Genomic DNA, 13,221 nt, shown 5'->3' on the forward strand with positions numbered 1-13,221 from the left:
ACATGGTATTTCTGAAAAGATATGCAAACTTGAAAGTTTTGGGAATGTGATACACATAGAATGAGTGCATTGTTCCCTCCAAAAAGATGCCTTTTATAGCATCAGCATAGTCAATTGCTGTCTGTGGATGTTACATAGAAGGTAGCATTCAAATACTTAAATGTTAGTACCCTAAATAGACATGAACTTCAGGCAATGTAAAGATTTAGATGCAGTTTCTAGCCCTACCAGAAAATTTTGGTAAAGGCTTCTGTCCTTTAATACACAAAAGTGATGTCTATCATTGAAAAAACAAAGGAATTTCTGCTCACTAGTGGACTCTGTAGAAAACCGATCCTTGGTTGATAAGGATGTGCCCATGACTCATCTGGCAGAGACTGACTCTGAACATAGATTGCAAATATACCACAGGAATACATAAAAAAATAAAGTGTTCAGCTGTATCAGCATTGCCCCTCACCAGGATTGCTTTGAAGACATTCATGAGGAAAAATAAGATTCCACAGCAAAATATGGAATTACTGTCTGTTGCTACAATTCAAGCTCCAGTTTAAAATTATTTCAAATTCATTGCTAAGTACACCTCAGGAAAAGTCTTGTTTGACATTACCAGAGCATGTAGGAGCTGCAGTCCAGTTTCCCATAGAACAAGTTATCTTTGAAGATCCATCAAATTTATATCCAGGATGACAAACCACATTCAGTGTAGCACCGGCCAGATAAATTGTTTTCCCTTCTTTTTCCATTTTTAAGTTTTGATTTTCCAGCCTGAGATCATCTACATATTCTACAGGTTGTGGTGGCAAACAGGGATTTTCTTTAAAATACAGAGCACAGAGACAAACAGTATTACAAGACAATTAGTATTCCAGAGACATATGCAGTCTAAAAAAGAAAATGAAAATAAAAAAAAATCCAAACAAAAATTAAATGGCTTGAAAGTAAGATGAAGAAATATGTAAGATTCACAAAGCAAAACTCCTTTCCTCTCTCCCTCAAAGAAAATCCCAAAAGGATTTATATCTTTTTACTTTGAACCAAATTAGAGCCATTTCCCACATCTTGCCAAGGAGACAGAGTTACAACTTAATAAAAAGAAAATGATAAAAATCATAGGCAGAGAATCAGAAGAGACGTTGTTTTGTCCTGGTAAAAGTGAGTTTCTAGAATTGTAACTAAATTAAGCTTGTCTACCACTAATAAAATTATACCAATGTTAAGGGGGGTTTTCTGATGACATAAGGAAAATGCTAGAGTGCAGCAGAGCTTAAGAAGTATAACCTACCTCCCCATACACAGAGTGGATTAAACCCCTACAAACTCCTGAGCTGGGGTTGTCCCACTACACTATTCTCTTACATGACTGTTGAAAGGGGTGAACATAAATTATGTTTCATATACATTTGTGGTTACTAGTGAATTAGGTTTCATCAGCTGACACATCAAGTTGAAAGCATACGTTTCCTCTGAATTCCACAAGACAAAAGATCTAATTACAATCAAACTTCTTGTTTAGTAACTGTGACTGAGAATTTTATTGCAGTATAATTTATTTTATAAACAGCTCAAGCACTTTTTTCATTATTCTTCTCTATATCTGCTACATCAGTAGAAACAGTCTCCCAGGCAACAAAAGAGAAAAGAAACCACAGGGCATTATAATTTTGCAGCTTAAAAATACGGGCTTGCTTGGCATGTTGTGCACATCAGTCACCAACTCACACCTTGTTTGTACTGTGCTCATCTATCTCCTACCCATTTCTGAAAACACTTTCTTTTACTTCTTAATGAACTTCTGCTTACAAGATATCTGCATCAGCAATGTTTGAACAGTTGGCCTGTTGATTCCTCAGAATTCCAAGCATGAATACAGGCTGAGCAGAGAATGTATTGAGAAAAACCCTCAGGAAAAGGACTTAGGAGTGTTGGTTGATGAAAAACTCAGTATGAGCCAGCAGTGTGTTCCTGAAGCTGAGAAAACCAACTGTATCCTGGGCTGCATCTAAAGAAGCATGGCCAGCAGGTCGAGGGAGGTGATTCTCCCCTTCTACTCTGCTTTACTCTACTCTGTGAGACCCCACCTGGGGCACCCAGCACAAGAAGAGCATGGACATATCCAAATGAGTCCAGTGGAAGGCCATGGGGATGACCAGAGGGCTGGAGCACCTCTCCTATGTAGTCAAGCTGAGGGGTTAGGGTGGTTCAGCCTGGAGAAGAGAAGGCTCTGGGAAGACTTTACAGTGGCCTTCCAGTACCTAAAGGGGGCCTACAGGAAAGCTGGGGAGGGACTCTTTATCAGGGAGTATAGAGATAGGACGTGGTAATGGCTTTAAACTAAAACAGGGTAGATTTAGATTAGATTCTAGGAAGAAATTCTTTACTCAAAGGGTGGTGAGGCACAGGAACATCCCAGAGAAGCTGTGGATGCTCCATCCCTGGCAGTGCCCAAGGCCAGACTAGATGGGGCTTTGGGCAACCTGGTCTGGTGAGAGGTGTCCCTCCCATGACAGGGGATTGGAACTGGGTGATCTTTACGGTGCATTCCAATCCAAGCCATTCTGTGGTTCTATGATTCCTTAGAACAGATGGGCAAAGTTATGCCATATCATTTATACTTGTATTACAGGAAGAAGTCACAAAAAGGAAACGAGAAAAATCAATAAGAATAAAGACAGAAAAACAAACAAACAAAGACTGCTAAAACTACATCCAAACAACATAAATAAACACACGGCTCCTGAGGAGCTGCCTGAAGGTTTTATGCTCCATCTCAGATGAGTCTGTCTAATTAAAAAAAACAACCAACTAACCAAAACACCCCACAAACTTACTACCCAACAGTTGGTCAACTGCACCTTCTTTAGCAACTTACATTCTATTGCTTTTCTACACAATTACCTGTTTGTGACAGTCTTAACAATAATAACATCATCCTTCTGCTAATTATGAGTGCAAGTCCATAACACAGAAGTTCATAATAAAACAAATAGGAAAAAAAAAATCCACTACTGACCAACACAGTGGGGTGGTGACTGCCATTTCCCTTTTATACATGTTATTTCATTCCTACCAATGAGGTGGAAACTCTCAAGACACGAAAAAGTTATTTTACTCCCATTCTTGTAATTTCTTTCAATTGGTATCTGTTTAGCACCATGCAGCTGAGGTGGAGGTGGGCAAGTGCTTTCACCTAAGGACACATATGCACATCATAACAGAACATCAAATAAAGTGTAGCAGTTCATCACCGATTACAATACTAACAACCAAGAAAACACTGGCATTAGATAAGTCTACGGTAGCTACCTGAAGCTTCAACTAGTATCATAATCATTTTGTTCTGCCTCAAAACCACCAGAGCTGCCTTCAGATGCTCATGTTTTCAACATGTATTCACAGAACACATAGTCAGAAAAATACACCATCAATATATTTTTCTACATCAAAATTGTCTTGAGTAATGTAAGCTGGTAGTCCCCTCTTTCCCTTACACAGCTGCACAAGCTTGTGTGCTTTCCCTGACTCTCTCTGTATGGTAAGATATTTCAGGAAAACTGGTCCAGCTTCTGGGGTCCTCTCAGTTGTTTATAGTTTGTGTGGTTGGTTTTGTCAGTTTTTCTGTCTGATTGTTTGCTTTGTTGTTATTTTTTTTATTATTTTTTTATTTTATTTTTTCCCAGACATAGCTAATAGTAGAGTTAAATGAGAACCATGAAAGGAAATAAAGAAATAAATGTGAATTTTGCCACTCAAGGAATGAGGGGCAGCTCCTGTCATAAGAAAGGAAAAAGGAGGGAAAAAGGTAGATCTGAGCAGGAGGAAACCTCAAAAGCTTGGTTTGTTGCTTCTCTTGGTCTCAGAACACTGGGGAGGTAGGGACTGTTTTTGAAAGAGAATGCTAACTCGAGTGGTTGCCACCCTATGGACTTCTTCCACTTCCACACATCCCTTCCCATCAATATGGCATAATCAAAGCAGGCAATGAGGCCATGATTGTTTTTACTCTTTTACAGGCAATATCCTGCTCTACCTATGACTCTTGAAGGCAGTCCTGCAGGCATCTGACCTTTGGTGTGCATTAGATTAGGGTAGTCTGGCCAACTCAGCTTTTTTCATGTTGTTTTGCTAAGAAATGACTGGGAAAAAATAGAATAAAAAATAGCAATAGAAGAGCTTTGAACTTTAAAGAAAATAAAGTAACTTTGGCTGGAACTTGAGCTATGTGCTACTCCCATTTCCACAAGGGTACAGCCCTTTTGGAAGAAAAAAAGCTTAAATTTATCTTTGAATCTTTTCTCACAGCAGAAGTGACAGGGACAACTGTTCCAATTGTCATAGTAGATATTATTAAGTCTGCTTCACTAAAATAGTGTCTCTGAACCTAGTTCACTGTTAAATTATCACCATCATTAGTTCCCATGACTATCCTTTAGCATATACTTGACTACATACACATATATAAGCGTGTAATCATTTCTATTTCAGACTAGTGGCACAGAGATACTAACAAGCTTTAATAACGAGCATTTATCATTCCAATATAAAAAGAAGAAATCATATGCATTGTAAAACCACACCTGTACAATCAATCTCCGGTGACCATTTTCCAGACACACAAGTTGCCTCTTTAATATTGTTGTCAGTTGATGTACATTTATACTGTATAACTCCATGTGGCTCAATCTCCTTTTTTGGCTTGGAAAAAGAACTAGGTTGTACAACCTCAACATCCACTGGAAGCTCACAGTGCTGAGATGGAGCTGAATAAAATCAACACAAACAGCTAAAGAACAGATTTGGTTCAGATAAGATGTACATATGCATTCACTGATGAAGAGGTCATTGGTTTCCTAATGTGAAGATGTTTTGTCATTTGAAGTAACTCCTAAGATTCCTAGATTACAGAAACAAAATTTTGTTCTTGCTATCTAAAGCACAGACTGTTATTGCTCACAAAATTATTTTATTTTAACAGGATACCTTCTGCTGAGTCCATTAACTGAAAAACTAAGCATTAATTTCTTCCTCAATACTACAGAAAATTGTAAGACAAACAAGAATAGAAACCTTCTTTTGCTTGCAGAAACAGGAGCATGGAGGTAGTACTATTCTGCACTAAATATACACCAGGTATCAGTCTCCAGGGAAAGTGTATGTAAGTGATAACCAGGTTTTGTGTCCTTGACTGGTGATTCTGAGAGTGAGAAGATAAACTAATGCAAAAGCTAAGCAGATTGTATTTTGTTCCAGATTCAGCCCTCAACACAACTGCAAATACAGGTACAGCGTATCCAAATCACTGAGAAATATAAAATCACTTCTGTAGAAAGGGAAACTAAGAACAGAATATAATAAACTATATTTCACTAAAGATAAATAAAAGCCAATATACTCCAGTCAAATTTATTCCAGCCAAACACTTTCTTGTAGAATATCACTTTAAAAAAAAAAAAAAAACAAACCACTACTGACTCCAATGCATTGCTTTTTTGCCTTAGGCAAAGGGTTTTACATCTTTTTAAAAGACTTTACTTTCAACAGTTTATGCACTGTGAACCTAAATGGGAAGGTTAGAAAAAAAAAAGAGAAAACTACTGATGAGAAATGAAAAGGACTAATCTACATAAAAAGATAAGACCAGCAGATCATGGTTATTACTACTATTTCTAATTTCTATTAAGATTTTTAAAAAATCAAAGTAGTATGTAGAGACACAGATCTCCATGTAATTAATACAATAGGCATGTGACTTTATTGCTGGTATGTCCCAAGACTTCTGAAGGGTCTTTGTTGGGAAGGAACACTGGAAAATAGGTAAAAAAAACTACTGTCATAAGGTCATTGCACTCCAAAGATATGCCGTGCCATAATTGATGTGCTATCCTATTTGATGTCACTCACTGTGTACTGTCCATTTCTTTCCCCAGACTGACTCAGAGTATTTACTAATTTGTACCTTCAGAGTCTTTCCAAGAATGAAGGACATGTTCACACTTAAAAGATCAGTAAATAAAAAAGCACTTAGTTGAGATGCATAAAACTATAGTATCACTGGCTACATATTGATTCCTGAAGTTCTTGAAATTTTGAATCCAACAATGTTAAACTCATATCTGAAATATTATGGAAACAGATTACCATCACAAAGAGGTAAAGGCTTCCATTCCCCATTAAGACATCTTGTCCTCACGTTTATAGCATCGTCTGTTTTACATCCATAAAATACTTCAACACCATGAGAAAACTGGGACTGGTCTTGCTGGTGAAGAATAATATTTGGGATAGAGGAAAGTGATCCACATGGTGCTCTGTCTTCTATTGAAAAGAGCAGAAATATTCCACAATTTTACTAGAGTCACATTTGAATATCTGAAAGAATTTAAATAAAAATAATTACATATGCATTTGGTGAGTCAAACCTACTCCTATTAACTAACAATACCTTCTACAGAGCTAAGGTATGTATATAATTTAGTCAGTTTACTAAATCCCTTTCCAGACCTTTCCCTTCTTTTTCCATCACTGTGATAACTCCACAGCATGTTCCCCAAGTAGTTTCAGCTAAGGTTAATTTCCCAAATTCTGTTTTTCAGAGGTACATGAATCCTAAAGTGTAAGAAAACCTTCAATTAATCCAGCTCATCTGGATCCTGATTCTGATCAATCAAAATTATATTCAGTTACACACCTACAAATTTGTAATGTGCACTTTCAATTAGTGTTACTACAAGAGCTGAAACCCACTGTCATATCACCTAGAGAGCTGCAGGGCTGTCATCTCTATGTGGTAGCTGTGGTTCCTGCTGTGGGCTGCCACTGTTGCTGTGGTAGTGAAAGTAAAGGTTAATGGTTTGCACGGTTGAGTGCAGTATGTGGGTATTTCTTTTGAGGGAGGAAAAAGGAATGTAACAGGGTAGGAGCATACAGCCAGATCTGAACAGGGAAGAGGAAAGACCCATGGGAATCTCAGAAATTGGATTTGAACAACTTTGCACTTGATCTGAACCACTTTTTTTTTCCAACTTGTGCACAGAAACTGTTCTCTGTGGAACAAATATCAAAAAGATGTGAGCAATCATTCTCCTCCATGCTATACATTTTTAAAACATCAGTGTTGCTCTTGGAAGATGTGTCAGAATTCAGACAGCCATAGACTACCAGACTTTCCAAGGGAATCACAAGTCTTTCGGGACCTCTGTCAGTACAGAAGATTTTGTTGCTAATGGATTTTAGCCTGGTTTCTAAGGGAGGAGACCCACACAATTGCATATCCCTTTCTGCCTGTTCCCAGACAACCTCCTCTCCCCCTCCCCCCCCCAGGTAGCTTTAGAATCTCCTGAACAGTTCAATAAAACATGGAAGATAATAGGTATTTGCAAAAGAAAGTTCTCATGAGCTCTGTGAAAATGAGGGGCAGCTGTAGCAGAAGAACCACCTGTTGAAGATATTTCCATTTGATCTCTCCATACACAAACTACACAAGGATCAGAGCTTGAGGAGAGAAGTATCTTGGTAGAGTGGGTATTTCTGCATACTAAGACATATTATGGGGAGAATAAGGGAATTTGTATGGCACTTAGATGAGCAGTGCAGTTGATGTAGATGTTTTGTAGGACAAAATAAACTAGTCCATGAAAACACGTTTATTGGTTCTCTTCCTTAAGAACACTCCTAATTATTTTCTGTATCTACAGATTTTCAACTTATTCCATTCTGCTTCAATTCTGAGATACTGTCTTAACAAGTGAATGGTAGTTTTGCACTCCTCCAATTGACATCCACACTCTGTGTTCTGAGGTACACCATCTAATGACATGCATAGAAAGTGGGTGCTTGTGCCTAGGCAGAACACCTGACTGTAGAACCATTCACCATTTCAATATCAGCACTATAAAAAAAAAAAAAAAAGTGTGACATCTAACTCTAGCCTAGGGAAGACAGCAACACAATGCATATACAGTTATCACATTTGCAGCCCTGAGCCCCTGAAACATACAGTATTGTCATTGCTGGAAACAGGCCATGGCATTTGTACTGAGCTTACAAAGCCTCAGGATGGAGGCTTATCTGGTTTACTCTGTCAGAACATGTCCTGACCTACCTGAAGACTTAGTTTTACTTGTTTTTACTGTAACAGCATTATTTTCCTAGTGAGCAGTTGGCATTAGCTCTTTACTTTACTTTTGGTTATCTTTGTATGGCAACACCAGAGTTTTTTATATATAGAATTATATCGGATACCAATGCAAGAAGGAGGAGGTGACCACTGTCCATCAACACATTCTATTTCCTTTGATCCAACCAATTTAAATATGAGGTCACATTCATATTCTGTTCTACTCCCATGCTGATACTGTTGCAGAGAGACAGCAGCAATACTTCCATTGGTAATCTCAGGTGGAGGTCCACAGCCTCTGGGATTCTCTGAAATCAAGAGATTAATTTTATGCTCTTTACTCAGTACTTTTAGCACACTAACACATTAAGTGCAACCCAAAATAATCTGAGATTCTTGCTTAAAGTTAAAGAAAATCCACAGAACAGGTTAAACAGGCTTTGACTATTTGGATTCATGTTGGGCTGCAGCTCACAGTCTGAGATGAGTGTCCCTGGCTCAGTCTACTCTCTTACCTCCATGTGCTGTCAATTTCCTGCTGTGATAAAAGAAACAGTTGATGAAACCAAACCTTTTTAAGAGAACAAAAGTGTTACATGGACATCAATTTCACAAACAAACAAACAAACAAACAAAAAACTGCAAGAAACAATGGGATGTTATGCAAATCACCCAGAAAGCAATCTGCACCTCTAATGGAGTGAACTCCTGCCAAGGGAGCTTAATATGTTTTAGAGCTAAAGAGCCAACAACACAAAATATACTTGTTTTCAAATGCGAAAGAGAGTGAGCAAAAAGAAGGATGAAAGACAACAACATAACTGATAAAGCAGGAAAGAAAAGTGAGAAATATGAGATGCTCTTGCCATCTTGAGCTTCCTTCAGAGGAAGAATAGGGGAATATATCTTCCCTCCTGCATGACGTTGTTAATCCTGCAGGATGAAACTGAGGAATTTCGTGGTAAAAAGCCTTCACTGAGCTTTTTTTGCCTTGAGTTCAGCTATGTATCATCTCCAAAAACTTTTTTTTTTTTTTTTTTTTAATAAAAACAGGATAGAGTAAGAGAGGGCATTGCTCAAACAAATAATTCCTACTGCTATATTGCAGCCTATTTATGTCTTTTCAAATAAATAACATTTTTTCATACATTGCAGGGAAATTTTGTGCAAGCCATTTACCAGCTCACTTTCAGTTAATGCAGAATTCCAGTTGGCATAACTGAAGATAACAGAACAAAGGCAACAAGAAAAATATTTGGGCTGATTACCAGAAAAATGTTCTAGACATGTTCAATGTTTTTACACACAGAAAAGTGAACATAATTGAAAATCCAACTGCTCAGACTCTTTCACAAGAAATAGCAGAACACTAGCACATGTAGACCAGTACCTGCCCTTTTAGAGACAAGGTGCCCACAAAAGTCTTAAAGACCCAGACATTTTCATACATTTCCTACCACAATAAAGTCAACAGAAGAATTACCTTTACATGTTGGTGGTGATGGAGACCATCCAAAGTAATAGCACTGAGCAGAGGCAGGTCCCACTCTTTCGTATTTTTTTTCACAGAAAAAATTCACAACATCTCCGTTTCTGTATTTATCTTCCCTGGGATAAATATGTCCATTGGGCAATATTGGCATTTCACATTCTATTGCTAAAAAGACAGAATATTTTAACATATAGTGTAAGACCTACAAAAAGTACATGAGATACTACTAATGGAAAAGGGGAAACCAGAAACAAAATATACAGACACACAGCCCTGAAAACAATATGACAACACAAGAAAGAAACAAGAGACAAGGACAAGAACCTGGATGGGAAGCAGTGTGGGAATTGACACAGCTATACAAACCCATGAGGGGACATGGAGGGGCAAGTCAAAGAGAACAAAGATTGGGATAGGCAGAAAGGTGATAAAAGGGACCAGTCGTGTAACACTGTGCCAGTCAGCATGCTTGCCTGGCTGGGCCCTGCACCTGATCACTGCAGTCTGTCCTATCATCTGCATTTTATTAAATCTGTTCTTAACTCTCTCACTGTGTAATGTCACTCTCTATCCCCCTGTGTGCAGCAAGCTCTAGGTGCTAGCTACTGGTGAGAGCTATTGTATGTGTGTGAGTAAAAAAAAAATGGTGCCAGTTACTTAAGTAGGTGGGGTTCCAGTGCAGCTACTGGAGCCAGTGGGAGTCTCTACCTTCCAGCCACTGGAGTAGGAACAGTATGTCCCAAAAAACAGCTACTGGGGGGACACTGGTGTGAGTGAGGCAAGCGAGGGCCTTGAGGGCTCCATGAATACACGTGCTTGTGAACCTAGAAAGTGCTGTGTGCACCTTGACTAGTGAAACTCTATCTTTACCAGCTGAAGAGGAGGAAGGGGATGTAGCTGTCTATATTTATGTTTTATCTGAGTCCTGTATGGACGTGTTGTTGAGGGCAAGCTTTGTCTGTGGCAATTCATGTGGCTATGTCAGCGTTCTGTGTCTGTGAGTCTCAGATATGTGCGCAGCTTTGTTACTGGTTGAACCTGCAAAGGGGAAAGCAGCAGCTGCATCCCTTGGCCTTAGCAGAGGTCCCAGATCCCTGTGGCACTGGGCTGGATTCCAGCAGCCAGCAGGAGTGATTCTGCGCCAGAGCAGGTAGAGGAGGCAGCCATGCTCTTATCATCACTTAGCGTTGATTAGAACAAAACCAAAGGAAAGAATAAAGCTTCACAAAGTTCATACAGTTACACTGGTCAGCAAGCACAAAAATATTTACCAAGACACTTGGGTACTGGTTTCCATTCACCATTTATTTCACAACTTGTAGTACCAGTTGTCATTTTATCTGCAGTTTGAAATCCCTCTGAACATGAATATGCAATTGTATCTCCGGGCAGGAACACACTTTTATCTACATGGCCATCCAAAATGTGAACATGAGGTTTTCTACATGATCCTGTAGAATAAAATAATGTTAGAGCATTTTGCAATCCAGAAACATTGCCTGTTGGAAACATCATTGCTGTAGGTACTTTAGTGTGTGCTAGGTTAGTGGACAATTCAGGATATTTAAAACATTAAAATTTCTGCATTGCCAGCATATTAATTTAGAATATTATATGTAATGCATTCACATAGCATTACATATAATATTGAATGCATTCTGCATTCTAGAAAGAAGTAGAATCTGGCACAAATACTTCTTCCTTGGATTCAATTCCTTTCCTTCCACTATTTATTTTTATTATAGGTGTCCTATCACACAGTTTGTACTCCTGTTCCCCATGGCCTTTTGTGAGTTGATCAGAAAAAAAATAACTGTGTAAAGTCAGTCTGAACCAAAAGGACAGGAGAAAATGCTAGCTGATGTTGGTCAGTATTACAGACCTTGGCATTATAACACTGGAAGATCCTAGTTCCTCTTTTAGTGTCCTATACCCCCATACAGGAGAGGAAAGGACTTCTAAGAGGAGAAGAGCAACAACAGTATGGAAGTATTTTCAGAAAAGAGCAGTCTGGTCTTTTTCAAAAATGTGCTTTCTAGCCCCAGGGCAGAAAGCACAGCCTAATCTTTTATGCACAGTCATAACATCTTTCCAAATAATGAATCATGTTTCTTATTTGGTCACTTTTAAAGAAAGTTATTGACATAATCTTTTGGCTCACAGGCATTTCTTCATAAATTGTTCCTCACAAGTGTGAAAGGTTCTCATCCTCTTATCAAAAAGACTGGAGAAACTGGGAGTAAGATTGGGTGTATGCACATTGTATCAGCTAAAATCACTGGAGAGGGCAGTTATTATCTTCTTCATAACAATGAGGTTCGAAAAAAATAGCTCACCTAGAAGACAGAAGATATTTCCCCTGCATACTCACTTCCATTTTTAATTCTTGGAGCCCCAGAAAAGTTCATCTCTGGAGGCTCTGTCCTCTGTTTGACTCTCCCTCTGCTCTGTAAGAAACCTCTACCAATACAGATGAAGAAAACCAGAGTACATAGGACATCTTGTTTGCACCAGTGGTTGCAACAGGGAGATCTGAAGTTGTACTACTCACGGATGCACTTTGGAGTTGGAATCCAGCCATTCTCTTGACACTGTATCTCTCCTGTTTCTTGTCCTTCTGGAGTTACAAAGCCCCTGTGACACGTATAGGTGACTTTCGCCTGTAAGCCAAATGTACCCATTGCCGAGTTGAAATAAGCATTGTCCAGAACAATACTCTTGCATGTTTCTGAAAGACAAAATTCCTTTCCAGTAAAACACTGCTAAACTACATACTTATAATACCCAGAAGATGGAGGACAAATGAAAACAGCAGTAGGATTCAGAACAATTTTAAGAGCACATTATTTTCTGGTTCTGTGTTAAACTCCCTTCCTCGGGTACAACCAGAATGTGAAAAGTCAAAATTCAGTGTTACTAACTGGTATTTATATATTTATTTTTGGTATTTACAGCCGTGATGCTCACTATTGGCTAACGCTAAGAATTATCAAATTTTATTTTGCTTGCTCACTGCTATGTGAAAATATCAGTGAGTGGCTGTCCAACACATTCTATGGTAGGCGTCTCTTTCATGCTGGAATTGTTTCTTAAAAATGTTTTGGCAGTCTGAAATTGGTTGATTTCTTTTGTCCATATACAATTGTTATCTAAAGTATCTAAAGTTTAGGTGAGACATCCTAGCAATTTCAGGCTTGCTGCAAGTCAGGTGCAAAAGCTGGAAAGGGTATTAGGAGAGAGAACCTTTCTGTTCCTCCCTCCTTCCAGCATTATGCCAGCTGGAAGGCAAGCAGAAAAGGGAAGAAGTGGCATAGATAGAGGCTCTAAGGAGAGAATAAGTTACAAGCTATTCAAAGGGAATGTTTACTATTTATTACATTACTGTACTGCTGGGTTATAGAAAATTTCACTAACGAAGACCAAGAGGGTCTGACTCCCACCTCAGAGCTTACAGCTTAGGAGAACTGAATGAGCCCAGTGTGGCCATTTTACAGGGCATCATTCTGCGTGTTTGTACAGCTACTGACCTCAGTAGCATGCAGGGACTTAAGAGCTTCATGAGATAGCTGAGAGAATCACGACACTGTCTTTCAGTTGTAAAGCACCTAGACTT

General features: G+C 38.7%; 1 protein-coding gene across 1 annotated transcript in view; it reads right to left on the bottom strand.

Annotated features, from left to right (window-relative positions):
• CFH (complement factor H) overlaps positions 1 to 13,221 on the bottom strand; it is an 80,669-nt gene that overhangs the window by 50,058 nt on the left and 17,390 nt on the right. The window contains exons 10-18 of the mRNA XM_035333363.1: positions 12,160 to 12,336; positions 10,880 to 11,059; positions 9,600 to 9,773; positions 8,242 to 8,424; positions 6,139 to 6,315; positions 4,578 to 4,760; positions 3,014 to 3,190; positions 611 to 817; positions 3 to 11 (exon numbers count right to left, since the gene is read on the bottom strand). Of these exons, the coding sequence (XP_035189254.1) occupies positions 3 to 11; positions 611 to 817; positions 3,014 to 3,190; positions 4,578 to 4,760; positions 6,139 to 6,315; positions 8,242 to 8,424; positions 9,600 to 9,773; positions 10,880 to 11,059; positions 12,160 to 12,336 (1,467 nt within the window). The remainder of the gene's footprint in view (positions 1 to 2; positions 12 to 610; positions 818 to 3,013; positions 3,191 to 4,577; positions 4,761 to 6,138; positions 6,316 to 8,241; positions 8,425 to 9,599; positions 9,774 to 10,879; positions 11,060 to 12,159; positions 12,337 to 13,221) is intronic.

Source organism: Oxyura jamaicensis, chromosome 8 (assembly GCF_011077185.1).
Source record: "Oxyura jamaicensis isolate SHBP4307 breed ruddy duck chromosome 8, BPBGC_Ojam_1.0, whole genome shotgun sequence".
NCBI lineage: Eukaryota > Metazoa > Chordata > Aves > Anseriformes > Anatidae > Oxyura > Oxyura jamaicensis.